Source organism: Apteryx mantelli, chromosome 10, assembly GCF_036417845.1.
Source record: "Apteryx mantelli isolate bAptMan1 chromosome 10, bAptMan1.hap1, whole genome shotgun sequence".
Taxonomy (NCBI): domain Eukaryota; kingdom Metazoa; phylum Chordata; class Aves; order Apterygiformes; family Apterygidae; genus Apteryx; species Apteryx mantelli.
The window spans coordinates 6,043,727-6,058,807 of record NC_089987.1 but is presented as its reverse complement, the minus strand read 5'-3'; the positions used below and the strand labels follow the sequence as shown (position 1 = coordinate 6,058,807).

Sequence of the window (15,081 nt, the reverse complement as noted above, 5' to 3'; positions counted from 1 at the left end):
GTTACCATATTAATGTATTAAGGCTGTTATATATTAAATTTGATTGTCAAATGACACTTGGGAGGTACCTATTTCAACAAATATATTTTTTGCTTTCCAAAATAGCATAGATTGGAAGTCTCAAAGTTACACAAATCAGGCAATTTAGAATAAGAAAAAGCCCTAGTCGGTTTGCAGATGTTAAACATTTTAGCACTGCAATTATTTCTTTTGTATATGGGATCATAAGTGATGTATTTTTCAGGTTGCCAAAACTGGATTTTCTCCACTGATTTATGACAAACTACACTGAAATATTTTATATGGGTTTATTTCAGTATTCCAGCTCAGTCCTCAATGGATTTTATGTATTTCTCATAGGCATCTTCATTCATCAGTTCATCAAGTTCAGTGGGGTTTTCCACAGTCATCTTGATAAGCCAACCTGTAGTTAAGAAATTAGAAAGAAACACAGTTGCCAATATCCTACAAGAAAGAGACCTTCATGTTACCTCCTTAGAAAAATACGCCCTGGTAGACATACAAGTTCTGTAATGCTGTGGTAGAATCAGCAGGACTTCAGTGTCTTGTGCCAGCAAAACAATGTTTAGAAACTTGAGAAAAAGTCTCTTATAAGAAATAGCCCGAGTCAGACCAGTTATCTAAAGCAGTACCGTCTCTGTCAGTGGCATTAAAGAAATGCTATTTAGAGAGAGTAAAAAAACCTGACCACCCAGTATCTTGAGCTGTTACAGGATCAAAAAATGGAAATGCAATGAAGGGAAATTTAAATTCAACCCCAATCTATGTCTGAAAAGAAAACATTGCAAAAAAGTTGGCAGCAAAGACAAGACTACAATAATGCTTTCATGCTATAAATTTTATTGGACTTGAGCTATATTCAATACATTCCATTTTAATCCTCCACACCATTAAACCTGAAGAATTAAAAATCACATATCTATCTGTGATAGCAAGCAACACTGTCAGGATCCAGGTGGTATTCTTTATTGAAAGATAAAAATGACATCTTACCATCTTGATAACAAGATTTATTGACGAGCCCTGGATTTTCTGCAAGGGCAGCGTTAATTTCAGTCACTTCTCCGGTGAGAGGAGAATAGAGTTCACTAGCAGCTTTCACACTTTCCAGGGCTCCAAACTCATCTGAAACACACAATATGATTTAATGCTCCTAGGAGGAATATATGAAATGATTTAGTTTTGCAGACAGATACTCTGATGATGACCTGGCCAATGAAAGAAGTGCCTTAATATTGAACAAGGAAACTTTCAAAGAGACTGAAGTCATCAATATTATGACAATGATCAGAAGTACTAAATTTGAAGTTTATGCTCCTCAATTATTCTAGGGAACTTGTATAACACTAGCTATTATAATAGTAGCTGGCTACTATTAGAAGGGATGGATATGTCTTATATTTGGCTAGTCCTTTAGTTAAAGCCCTACAGCATGATATGAGGTAAGGTTAGAAGGAGCTGCATCCAGCTCTTGCTGCAACAGGTCTAAATATGCCTTCTGTGTAGCACTTAAACCTTTCTCTATATAATTTGTCTACAGAACAGATGCAGCCACAGTTTCAGGAGTCTCCATTTTTCTTCAGAAACACTATCAAATGTTACATTTGCACTCATTGGAAAACACCCATTAGTGTTCAGGAGCACGACATTGGAACCATCCAGCTGTCCTTCCCTTTTTTGTATTTTATATGCAGTTATGGAAATGATGCCTGAAGCAACATTAGTCAGAGTAACTCTAAACCACAGAGAAACAAGACAGGGTGGAGGAACATGGAGCTGTCAGAAGACAGCTAGGCATGAGCACAGGGAATCAGAGAACATCTCCTGGGAAGGCCTGGAATTAGATTAAGGCCAGACTGGTAGGAAAGCAAGAACTAAATGGAAATGAAATTCCTTCTGATAAAATTAAACTACAAATTGGTTAATTAAAGTCCTAAACAGAAAGAGCTTTTGTGTAACATTCACTATTCAAGCCAATGTATAGATTTGGCTGAAACAGTTCTATTGGGACCTATTACACAAGAAGGATGTCAAAAGAAAGGCCTGCTATTTTACCTCAGCAATTTATATTCTTGTTCTGCAGCATCTCAGGCTAATGACAAGCGCTCCATATAAATACAACATAGGCTTTTCCTTTCTACCTGCTAATGCTCACTCTTCTTTAACATGTAAAATTACATAACTGCAAGATTAAGAACATAACAATTTCTAAGTTGCTAATGGGTAGAACAACCTATGATTACAGTTGATACCAGAAATTACTGAGTTTGTATGTTCACAGAAAAATTAGAGCTTGATATCAATTAAATCTTACTGTTTCTTACATTGCAACTCATGAAATGCATAGTTGCAGAATCACAGATAATCAGCCTAAACGCTAGCAAGAAGTTCAAATCAAAGCATAAAAATAAGTGTATTTTAAAAGCAGAGTATAAACAGAATTATTACAAAAATGTATTTCAAGTATTTGTTTTTTAAATAAATGTCTTCACAGTTTAAAAGGTAGATTGTCTCTGCTATTATGCATGGCCTAAGGTTTGTTTAGTTTTATCTGACAGAGTCTGAAAATAAAGCCGCGGTCTATCTTAGAAATACCTGAATTAATTTTGCATCCAGAAGATGTATAATGGTATTAATGAACATAAAGATTAATTCATAAAATTCAACTTTGCAAAGGCTGAGTGAGATAAATATAATAATTATTTCATTAGAAACTATAGCTGAACTTACCATGTTTATTCAACTTGGTCCCAACTTCTGGAAGGCTACAATAAACAACATCTCCTAATGCTTCCTTAAAAGAAAAACAAATGAATCAAAGCATACATTAAAGAAACTGTATGTAGGAGATATTTGATACAGTAACTCCAGAACCAATGGAGTATACAAGTTTTTTCTCCCCCTTTCTTGCCTCCTCCCACCCAATTTAGCTCTCATTCTTTTTAAGGATTACACATTCATAATGGAAATCACTTTGGGTTTTTTTGTTTAAAAAAAAAATATGTGTATATATATGTATATATATGCATATATATATATCTTTTAAAATGTAATGAAAATCATGCCCCAAATGCCAAATTATTGTTTATCTATTACAGTATTAATAATCCTAAGGCTGAATAAGGATTATATAGAGATTCCTTCAGGCAGGATGAGAAAATATCTGATCTTCTTAAAGAACCCCTGACCACCACTATCTTAGATTAAGAAATATATGCCACATTGTATTTCTATTCACAATTGTTCTTTAGCCAGAGGAGTTGCACCATATTCAAGTGGAATTTGGCCTGAAAAGTACATGGCAACTTCTTTGTATAACCATGTGTTCTGAAAGTCTATAAAAACTGAAGTGATAAAAGAGGTTTTAAATTCAACTGAACTATTAAGTTTCTTATCAAGTTCAGCTCTCCATAGGCTTGATCTGAAGTGATTAAGAATTTATCAGAGAATGCTGAAGTAGCATTAATTTTATAAACAATGTGATAGCTCTAAGTCCAAAATCTCAGTGTATAGTATATGCAATTAGAACAATAATAATTAAAAAAAAAAACAGTATCTATCCAAAGAGCAAGGACAAGAGCAGGTATGTATAAGTAAATATTGCAAGCTTGGGTAGGAGGAAAAAAAAAAAATCAATACCTGTGCAAAATTGCTGATTCCTACTGTTCCGATACCATTTTCAACTGATATCCACTCATGCTTGTCTGTGAATTTGCGGGCTAAAATGAAACAAACTTGGTATTTTAGAAGTACATGACATGTTGCTTGCTTAGATACAATAATACATTTGCAGGTTTAAACCCTGCTGTTTTTTGTTTTTTTTTTTTACTGAGGTTAGCTTTTTGTCTGTTTTTCCTGGAAAATATTTAAGACAACAGTGCAAATTACAGAAGCACTTTGTTCCATTCATGACATCTTCAGCGGCACAACAGAAGCTTACTAGGGGTATTGCTGATAGCATTACTAGTTCCTGTGTAATCACAAAGACTGATACAGTACAGGAGCAAAAGGAGTAGTTCTAGTTCACAGAAGTATAAATCAAAAGTGCATATGTGTACTTTACTTACAGTTACACATCTGCATAATAGCTTAGTGGCTTTTCCAACCTGTTCAGTGATTATTTCTGCCAACCACTTTATTATTCTCAACAAGGACAGTGTGAATGACATGCTGGAAAAACGTGACCATTCCAACATCTCATTCAAGGTACTGCATACTTAAATAGAGCCATCAGTTGCAGTGAAGAGTTGCAATCTAGCTATTTTAAGTGGCTGATTGCCCTCCCTCCTGCTGACATTTTCTGTAAGGTCTATTTCTCACCTGTTTAACGTTGCCACAGATCTATGTAAAATTAAGCCCAATTAATATTGGGCAAATTAATAAGGCCACTCATACAGGTAACTGTTACCTAAAAGAATTTGTTCTCTGTTAATACCGTTACTGTAAAACTATTCAGAATAACTAATATGATGTTCTTAAAATAAGCATATTTAAGACCCTGTTAAATCTTTTCACAACAATCTCACAATTTTGCATATAATTTAGGTCTGTAAGATTCATGACAGGTTTTATTATTGAAAGCACCTCTTTCTATAAAACCATACGGAAAAACTTCAAGAGAAGTAATTGAAACAGATGACATTTGTCTTCCCAGCATTTGACCCAGAACTTTTCTTGCTCTGAGAATTTTCAGCCTGCTTTGTTCTTTTTCTCACTTGTAGTGTTTCCACTAAGATTCCTTCTTTCCAGTTTTTTTCTTTTAAATCTTCACTTTTAGCACTAGTCCAATCAGACGAGGGACATTCCAGAACTTGAAGATAACTTCTTAAACTGAACTTCCTGGGTGATTAGTGCCACATCAGTGCAGCTGGGCCTTCCTTTTGGCTCCAAAATTCTCCTCTTGGGCTTCTCCTCTGGGACGGACTCCTAAGTTTCCCTAGAGAAACTAAACTTGACAAAGCCTTGCTTATTTTGTAAACTTGTGCATGAAGGAAAGGAGAAGTTCTTGCTATAGACGCGCTAAAATCTTTCCACTTTAAGTCAGTAATGTTTTGAGCTGTTTTAATTGTAGTGACCCTCTCATTAACTTCTGAGCACGTGTAACAGAAGCAAGTCTTCTAAATGGTTTATCTTTTAAGATGGTCTAAGTTTTCTAGAACTACATAGCACAATAGACATTTTTGCAAGTATAGACAATTGTGTATATCCTTTTCAGAGTATACTTAATATTTGCATTTTACTCAAAATATTTTGCATGTTTATTTTCCACGCAGTATCAATCAGAAAAAGCAGAGATTTCAGCTAGCATTATTTAAACCTACATAAATTTCTCAGGACATATTCTGATGAACAGAAGAAACCAAGTATCTTGTAAATCATTTTAGGTCAAGACATTAAATCCATGGATAATAGAAATGTCACTGGAAATGAGTAATGAACCGTGAGAACAGAGAACGACACAACCACAAAGAAGCCAGCTGGTACCTTTTTATGTAGAATAATAATATTGTATAAGATGCATTTATAAAGAAGGATTAAAAAAGAGAGAGAAAGACAGAAGATTTCAGGCTTAATTTAGAACAAAGCAGACTGTTAGAAGAGCACATAAGAAAAATTCTAACCATGTAACACACACTGTAAATAAATCCAAGGCCAAATTAGAGAGCGTTAATAAGTAATCTCAAAATTTGAACTTTGAACTTATGCAATCAGCACATTAAATAAATCAGATTAAACGAATATGATATCAAAGCATACCAAACCTCTTCTGTAAGTATTCTTTTTCAGAAGAGCAGCTGAATTTACTCTAACTTCATCAACTTCAACATGACTGTTTTCAGTTTAACTAGTGCATTCTAAATTCAAATCTTCATTTAACGTAGCCTGCCTCTATTAAGTATTTCATAAAGATATGCCTGAAGAGTGAAGTAAAACTCACACCTCCACAAACAGGCATACAAAATGTTTCCTCTCTGCCTAAAACAAAGGTATGATTTATGTTATTACCTTCAAGTTATAGCTATAGAAAAATGATGGGCATAGTAAACAATTACAGTAGTAAAAAAGTTTAGCTCTTGATTCATCTGATTTGCAAGTAATGACCAATAAAAATATTATTTCTTTTACTTGCAAAGGCAGCAGGAGGCTAGGTTAAATGCTATCTGGAAGAAAATTAATGACTTATTCTTAGTAGTAGACATTGCTTTTATAGTGTATTCTCCTTCTCTTCTCCAGCCCTACCTTCTCCTTTGCACTTCCGTTGTCTAGAGTACTACAGATCCTGTTTTCAGACTTCTGTGGCTAACCTTCATTCAAATCAAGTTTTGACAGCAGTAGATATTGTCAGAATTAACTGCATAAATGCAAAAATGCACCAATGCAAAAGTCTATCTTCTGCCTTAATACTAGTGCAGCTATACTGCACAGGCATTGGTTAGACTGACCCAAGCTGCTTTAATGTGAACAGGCCCAAGGCCCTGAAAATCCGGCTCAGATCTCCTGCCAGCCTGAACCAATCTAACTGCGGGGCTGCTGCAGGCCTGTCCTTGCCATCCACACATTTTTGCCCCTCTTGTACTGTTGATGATGCTCCTTGAATCCATCAGCAAGCTATTTCAGCATGCTAATTGAAGAAGCAGCTATCCACTTTTGCCTCGAGTTCATTTTCTCCTTACTCAGCCCGCTCAGTGAGGGTTCTGGTGGGGGCCAGGAGGGGAACAAGGCCACACAATGGAAGGCAGACAGCACTCAGATCAGCTTTGACAGCTCAGACTGCAGCATGGCTGTGAGGTCAGTTTTCCGGCAGTTCAGGGAAGTGAAGCAGCTTCTCACGGGATGAGAAATCAGAGGAGCATCAGCACCGAAACAAGGGATAGGTGAAACTGCACTACCAAAAGCAGGGAGAGAGCAATTGCCCCTTTCGGCCATGGGGATCCACTTCACAGGCTCAGCCATCTTGCGAGGCTGCGCTCCAGTTCTCACACAGACAACCCCTGCGTGCGTCCCGCTAGCCTGGATGAGCCGGCTGAGTCCACGCAGCCTGAGCGCCATTCATCCTCGCATGGCTGCTCTGCTGTAATCCTAACGGCTCAGTACGAGAGCGGAATAGTTCACTGGAGCTGCAGCACCCAAACCCAGGCTGTTACGTGGCTCCTATCTGCAAAGGACAGCTGAACTACATGTATCAATATAAAGTACTTCTGTATACAAAGCTCTGCCAATCCCATTAGGGCCTGGCAGGTAGGTATGTAAACTTCCGTATCACGCTGTACACGGGACAGCAAAGTCGCTTAAGAATTCATTTACCGTTACAAATTTCTGGCGTGCGTTAGTAAACTACAGCTTAGCAGACAAACGCAGGTAGTGACCTGGGCAGCAGCTGCAGCGCAGCGGGCCGGCTGCAGGCTGCGCTCAGAGCCGCTGCTCCGCGGGCGCTTAGCTCCGCGCCCGAGCAGGAGCGGGGCTTCGCTAGCGCAGCCGCGGTCTCCCCGCGCCCGCCTCGGCCCGGGCGGTCCGCAGTGCCTGTCCCGCCCGCCCGCAGCGCGGCCGCTCGGAAGCCCCCGCAGCTCCTCCACGAGGCGGCGGGGCCCCTCCGCAGGCGCCGGCCCGCTCTCCCGCCACAGCGGGCCCCAGGCACGCCGGGGACACGCACCCTGGCGCCGGACCTGCCGCTCCGCGCCCCGGGCGACGAGCGCACTCACCCGACAGCGCCAGCGAGCTGGTCGCCAGCCTCCGGGCCGCGGGCACCTGCGGCCCCGGCGGCCGCAGCGCGGGCGGCCACAGGCGCGGCGCCAAGGCGGGCCCGACCCGCCGCAGCACTCGCAACGCCATCTTTGCCGCGCGCCCTCCCGCGGGCGGCGGGGGCGGGGCGAGCGGCGGCGGGGGCGGGGCGGGGGCGGGGCGAGCGGCGGCGGGGGCGGGGCGCGCGCGGCGGCGGCCAGGCCGGGCCGGCGCCCTGCTCGCGCTGCCCTTAATGCGCCCGCAGTTCGGGCACACTTGCAGCCCAGCGCCGGCACACGTTACGTTTTAAATCCTTTCCGGACGCTTTAATCATAGATCGGTAACTGGATCGCCATCTTTGGATGCCGCCTCGCTGACACAGCAATGGGTGTTAGCCAAACAGTGCAACAGACGCTTAGTGTTTATTGAATACAGGTGCTAAGTCTACAGGAAGGATGCACTTTGGGACATTTCATTTTAGATTTAGCATTACTTTTCAGCTAGTACACCATAATAACATCAGGCAGCAAAAGTTTATTGGTTGAATGGCAGCATTTTAGTCAGAAGCTGCTATAGTCGAAGTCTAGCCACTGCAGCTGACAGTTAAAAAGTAAACTCCTTCATCCGTGAACAAAGCAGGTTTTCATTATGGTTACCAATTTGTTGTTGACAGGTTATTCCGGTTGATCATTAGTGATTGGCTTCTCTTCCTTCTTGCATTTAATCCCAAAGAAACTGAAAAGTTTCATTAGCATTAGATCAACAATCTCCTCTTCTTCTGAAGCCTAAAAGAATTACAACAGAAATAAGTTACTAGGACACATGGACCAGAAACCTATACAGTCTCTGCTGAAACCAAAGTTACAAGAGAAAATCTATACTTGACGTGCCTTCACTCTAGGCAGAGGGTGAATATCTGCCAAAGCAGAACATCACACAAATATTTTTATCAAGACAAAAGTCCCAGATAGCCCGTAGGTGAATATGTACATAATAGAAGAAATTTTGGCTCTGTCAAAATCTGCGGAAATCTTGCCACTGGAGCCTGGAGTTCGCTAGCTAACTGCCATACGACTAGTGGTATATACAACTAGCAGCCCCTCATTTCTAGATGCCATAAATGAGAAAGACCAAGCATATCGTATTTTCTATTGGTAATCTCTTTTGCTTTCTTCTCCCTTGACTTCATTTACAAAGTCAAGTATTCATTAAGGACTTTTGGACAGTACCGTAGTGCTAAGCTGGATTTCACACCATGCTATCAATAACTTGAATGGGTCAGATGCTTAGAGTGATGTTTTAAAAGGAGCTGTATAGTCCTCATGAAGACACTAGTAGTTTTGGCACTGATTTTGATGAAGCTAGGACACGAGCCCAAGTTTTTTCTTCTTCTTTGGCTGGATTTAGTATGTGAATGTAATATAGACTACAGATAAGATTTGGTACTAACTCTGAACAGAGGCTCATCTGAATGGAAACAGGCAGTGTGAATCTGCAGAATCTGAAGTGTTCTTTATGTGTAAACGTTGACTTCTTAAGGGCAAGACAGAGTTTACATGCATTTCATCGGTTGGTGAAACACCTAAGTCATGAGTAAGCACTGCACAAGAAATGTTAAAGAACAGAAGAGCTTAGATGAACACACCTGATAATGCTTCTGCTCCTCACTGAAAGCAACCAGAATCACTGAAATGAACAAATTTAGCACCACAAATGTCATGAAAATGATGCAGGATCCAATTAAGAAGGAGCCTAAAATTGGATTGTAGTCCAAGACCTGTAGTATTAATAAGGTAAGGCATCATATTTTGGTTATAGCAAAAGGGTATACATATAAGCAGTTTAACACTCAAAGAAGGAGTTTGTCATTTTGAAAATCCTTGTGGCTAATAAATTATTTTATATACATTTTTTATATATTTACATACTCATATATTTTTCTCCTTTAGTCATTTTCATACTTTGATACAGTATAGTAAAAAGGATAAAATATTTTTATTTATATGATATATGAATATGGGCAATCTTTCTTTTTTTTAATGTTTGCATGTCAATATAATGGTGTGAAAGTTTCATGTGAAAGTTGGTAAGCCTGGAGATCTGTTTATTCACAGAACAAACAGCTTAAGCTCCATCATGCCTCAGCTACCAAAGTATAGATGAAATCTCTATATGCTTTTACTTAGTAGTATCTTTACAAAGAAACCCAGTCGTACTGTCACAGACACATACCAACTAAGGATTGTATAGAAATTCAAAAACCTCATTTTCATGTAAGCTATAACATAGGAATATATTTTCATGATTAGCAACATGAGTGGGATGTAGAAGTGAAAAACATACCCATACCCTTTTGGATCCATGGTATTTAAAAAAAAAAAAAATCCACCAGGGAGGACTTCACAGTCAGAGATGTCTGAAAACTAGTTTAATCCACAAAGATTTGTCTGAAGGATATTGTAACATTTGAAAGAACTTAATGAAAAGGTCAAGAATAATAAAAATAAATGTAACAAAGTTCCTCTGTTGTGGAAGGCCTTGCCTTTCTTGAGAAGCTGATGGGTCAATATTCAGAACGAATGCAGAGTGTCACTCACATTTCTGCCTATAGCTTTCTAAGGGAATTGCTTCATCCTTTCCAACAGTCTGTAAGCAACATACCTAGTTAAAATGCGAGCACCTCTCTCAATGAAAGGTTCATTGTGAGCATACTGATGTTCAGAATGGGACGTGAGATATATTTCATCTAATGTCCTTTTCTAGTCTTACTGAGAAAGGGTGTCTGCTTTAGGAGGCTCTAGAACTTGCAAAATTAGATTCTTGTCTAGCACTAATTGAAAGTCTTTCCATTTGCTAGTTCAAAGCATATCTGATGATTGGATATCTGAGATGCTAATGATACAAATAATAAATTTCTCAAAGTTAGAGATGTTACCTCCTCATAGTTGAAGATTCCTAGCTGAAGACTGACCATTGTCTCTGCTGAATCAAAAAGAGTTTTGTAGGAGTAGAGCTTCCAGCCAAATATCAGGTTTGTCTGCAGGGGAAAGGAGACATATCTTGCACCATAGTCAGAGTACCTGCTGCAAATGTAGCTAGTGACTATTATATTTGGAGAAAGCTCTCCTAGTTTATCATTGGAGTCATATGAAGTATTTTTGGGGTGCGTTTTTTTGTATATAATCAGGGAAGACACCTGACAAGGTCATAGAAGATGTCTAGGCTAGAGATAAGAACTGGATTTGCACTTCCTGAATGTGCTTTAACTGTAAGACCTTTTTCTTTTATCTCTTGGATGTGTGAATGTCTTATGCCTGCTCGGCTTGCCACTAGATATGTAAAAGAACTGCAAAGGCATGACAAAATCATGAAAGTAATTTAGCCCACCTCCGAAGCAGCAGATTTATCTCTGCATAATTGACTAAATTCATCACAGTTACAAACACTTGCCTGTGAGTACATAGCCCACTCACCCTTTCAAATATGTAGCTTGCTTGTTTGCACTCAGCAACCAAGGAGTTATTTTCTTCATATATATCTTGTGGGCCTACATGTGTCTGTAATGTCAGGACACGGCTTCACAATAACCTACACTAATTTAAATGGGGGCTGCTGCAGTCTCACCTTTTCTTTCATCCCTGCGTACATATTCCTGCCTCCCTCTTTCACTACTCCAGCACTTGCATGACGTGACAGCAGGCTCGGCAATGGAACTGATCCACACAAAATCTTATCACTTATTTTACTTGTTAAGTTTGTGGCCACATTAGTGCCTAAAGCTGTTTAGTTGTGAGAGTGTCACTGATGGAGAAGGGAGAGATTAGGAACAGGAAGTCAGGCAGAAAGAGGCTGCAGCAGGTCCTGTTTGTCACAAAATTGCCCTTCACATTACAGGTTTGATCTTGTTTAGAGGGTTTCCGCTAAAGCTTTTCAGTGGTTTAGCAACTGAGATGTGCTGAATTTCCCACATCCCTCTGCCAGAAGATTTATACAAAACATTTCAGATAAATAGTAAACAGTTGCAGTCAAATAATTTCTTAATCTCATTAGAAGGAAAAAGAACAGTTTATTTACATAATAGTTACATAATTCCTATAATAGGTGGAAAAATAATTATTTCCCACTTAAAAAACAGCCAAACAGAAAATGGTACTTCATATGTTCTCCTTGATTTGAGCTTTATGCAGAAAATGAATTTCCCTATATTTTGCTCTTTTATCACAACTATTACATGTTCTAAATTTCAATTTGCAAAGAACAGACAAGTGGATATTTTAGCTTATCTTTCACTTACACTGAAGAATCAGACTTCAAGCAGTATATTGCAGCCATCAAGCTGCTAACCTAAGATTTATATAGACAGCTTTATTTAGTTTTATGTTTCAAACCCATATTACTTTCACCATTCAGGAACAAGTCATTCAATCTGCAAGTACCTGGATGTAGACTGCAAACAATAGAAACCACAGTGATACTCACGGCAATGGAATAGGCTAGGAACATGATTGCAATAACAGTGATGAATCCAGAGATATCACCCCAGGCCCTCCTTAGGGTTGAAGTGATCATGTTTAGTTTGGGGTTGAGCCTCAGTAGATGCCACAGTTTTACTGTGGAGAGAAGCACTAGGAAAGCAATCAGGTAGCCAAGAACTGCATCAGCTGTTGCTGTTTCATTAAAGCTTACACAGCTGTTAGGAAAAAAGAAAAGATTTATTAAACAATGCACATAGAAGCCTTTGCACTGCATGAATGAGTATACTGGAAAAGCCAATCACTCTGGACTTGTTTTCAGTGTAGGGCTAACTTGAGCTCTTGCTTGAATGTTTCTTTCCATACTTCCTGCTGGGTGCAGACAAAAGGTCAGTAGCACATGGCAGGGTTTTATATCAGCATTAGCCAGAGCTGAGAGAGGGTCGAGGGTATAACCCAAATGCTGCTGATTTTCAGTTAGTCACAGGTTAAAGACAGCTAATTTTTTTATGGCAGAGATGACCACCAAAAGATTTAAAAAACTGTAATGCTAGTGTAGCATGTGACATATACATATATGATATATACATGCTACATGAGCAAGAACGTAGCCATCAGGTGAAAGGAAGTGATTATTCTCTCCTCTCATTCAGCACTTGTGAGGCTGCGTCTGGAATGCTGAGTGCAGTTTTGGGTCCCCCAGTGAAAGAGACACTGACAAAATGGAGTGAGGCCAGTGGAGGGCCACTGAGAGAGTTAGGGGGTTGGAGTACAGGACATATGAGAGGGGGATGAGGGAGCTAGGTTTGTTCAGCCTAGAGAAAAGAAAGCTAAGGAGGCATCTAATTGCTGTCCTCAACTACCTCGTGGGTAGTTATAGAGAGGATGGAATCAGACACTTCTTGCATCTGCACAGCAAAAGGACAAGGGGCAATAGTCACAAATTGCAGCAAGAGAAATTCCAACTGGATATGAAAAAAACATTTTTTTACCATGAGAGTAATTAAGTGCTGGAATGGGAGTCTGAGGAGGCTGTGGAACCTCCATCCTTGGAGATACTTAAAACTCAACAAACGAGGCCCTGAGCAACCTGATCTAGCACCAAAGCAAAGGATTGTAGCAGAGGCCCAGAAAGGTCCCTTCCTACCTAAATTATTCTGTGATTCCTTGATCTCTTTCCCATTTGACCATATTTTTTAAACAGACATTATTGTTTTCCATTCTGTATAAAATAAGCCATTTTTGTCCTCTACCGAACGGTTATCTACAACAAAGGGTGAGGCAGATTATGTGCTATCAGGCTGCATGTCCTGTAGCAGAAAGGCTTGTTGATTCAGAAGAGGGTGATGCAGCTGGGGAACTCGCAGCTAGGCTGGGAGACTTGGTGCTCAAGTCTGCTGGATTTTGTTAGAGCAATATGTTTTGTTAGAGCAAAACAGAAAATCCTGTTGCTGACACACATGCAAGCCCTGAAATGCTTACACGCTTCATGAATATAGACATATGGGCTAGCGTTATCTAGCACAGACAAGCTGCTGTCTGGGAAAAGTGACCTGTTTCTGTGTTAGTAGCACTGACAAAGAACGGACTAGCTAGCATTAATACTTACTCCTCTTTGTGTTCCTGGTAGTAGCTGATGTCTCGGGTCCCTAGGATTGTCCGCTTCACAAACACTGACAGGGCACTCCAGCTAATCAATATAATGGCCAGCTCCAGGAGATTCCACTTGCTGTGGAAATATCTCCATCTCAGAGTCTTCATAAGTTTTCCCTGTGAAAACAGTTTCACTGTTCCAGTCTCCAGCTCCATATTATACAATACACCTCTAAAGATTAGGGCTGTCCCTTCTGCAGTAAAACAGACTACTGCACATCCATATAACTACATCTTGCACTGATTTATCATTTTCTTTCTCAAAAGAAGCATTCCTGCCAAATAAAATGTTGCCTTCCTATGTTTTAATAAAGATGTAGTGTCTGATTCAGATATTCCATTGGGGCAAGTCAGCAGCAGCACTACCGAAGTCAAGTACCAACCTGAAGTATTTGTAAATGAGATCAGAACCAGAAGCAATATGATACCTGGCACCAGAAGTTCCCATTGGATCTCACCTGTACTACCATGTAGTAGACAAGAAAGAAGAAATAAATTACTTCTGCTGCAATGACAAAGATGTGGAGACTGTTGGTGTACGGGTAAAGCCGGATACTTTGCAGCTCTGCACTTGTGAAGAAGGCCCCTAAAAAATAACAGTATTCACCTCAGTGCTCTAATAATTACATCTTTCCGTTTTCATTCAAACAATTTACTTCACCAGTAAGACCCCTATACTCACATTCACTTCAATGTGAGACTGAATCAGGCTATCAGACTAAGATTTATATTGACTATGTAAGTAGCCTTAGAAGAGTTCTTTCAAATTTTCCTCAAATAGGAATTTCAGACAGTCAATGGTTTCTGGAGTGCTAGTACTCTCTTTTATAATAGTAATCCCAGCAGAGCAGAGTTCGATTTGACCACAAATGCAAAAATGTGACAGTAGGATCTGGAGATGTAAATTTGAATCTCATTCTAAAAAGAAAATTAGCTTAGTTCTGTGGTCTGGTTTGGCCATTTTGCCATACTGCGACAGACCTGAGGGAGGCTACGGTTCAGATTAAAACTTTTTGTATGCTGTTCAAGCAAGAATCTAGTTTCATTATTCTCTTTGTTGTATCTATATGACATATTATAATGATTACATAGCCATATTTTGTAAGTTTCTAGAACAAAAAAGACAGATTCTGTTACTTGTGCTTTTTTTCTTAATACTGTATTGATTAGCTGAAATAATTAGGAACCAATTTTTCTTGTTCCTGTTGTGTACATT

General features: G+C 39.6%; 2 protein-coding genes across 2 annotated transcripts in view; both read right to left on the bottom strand.

Annotated features, from left to right (window-relative positions):
• Positions 1-294: 294 nt before the first annotated feature.
• GCSH (glycine cleavage system protein H) lies at positions 295-7,866 on the bottom strand. Its single transcript, XM_067302436.1, has 5 exons — positions 7,722-7,866; positions 3,661-3,740; positions 2,752-2,815; positions 1,015-1,146; positions 295-424 (listed from the first exon to the last, which is right to left on the bottom strand). The coding sequence occupies exons 1-5, from the start codon at positions 7,849-7,851 to the stop codon at positions 327-329; spliced, it is 504 nt and encodes a 167-aa protein (XP_067158537.1). The 5' UTR covers positions 7,852-7,866; the 3' UTR covers positions 295-326.
• A 548-nt stretch (positions 7,867-8,414) lies between these two features.
• Positions 8,415-15,081, bottom strand: part of PKD1L3 (polycystin 1 like 3, transient receptor potential channel interacting) — a 43,204-nt gene continuing 36,537 nt past the window's right edge. The window contains exons 38-43 of the mRNA XM_067302881.1: positions 14,324-14,451; positions 13,822-13,982; positions 12,220-12,430; positions 10,676-10,777; positions 9,386-9,517; positions 8,415-8,525 (exon numbers count right to left, since the gene is read on the bottom strand). Coding sequence (XP_067158982.1) covers positions 8,415-8,525; positions 9,386-9,517; positions 10,676-10,777; positions 12,220-12,430; positions 13,822-13,982; positions 14,324-14,451 — 845 coding nt within the window. The remainder of the gene's footprint in view (positions 8,526-9,385; positions 9,518-10,675; positions 10,778-12,219; positions 12,431-13,821; positions 13,983-14,323; positions 14,452-15,081) is intronic.

What these genes read in the sequence shown, in the direction of transcription:
- GCSH (XM_067302436.1), bottom strand. Translation starts at nt 7,851, where the DNA reads ATGGCGTTGCGAGTGCTGCGGCGGGTCGGGCCCGCCTTGGCGCCGCGC. An exon ending in GAATCAGCAATTTTGCACAG is followed by an intron (nt 2,816 to 3,660) that starts GTATTGATTTTT and finishes TTTTCTTTTAAG; the next exon opens with GAAGCATTAGGAGATGTTGT. An exon ending in TAAATCTTGTTATCAAGATG is followed by an intron (nt 425 to 1,014) that starts GTAAGATGTCAT and finishes TCTTAACTACAG; the next exon opens with GTTGGCTTATCAAGATGACT.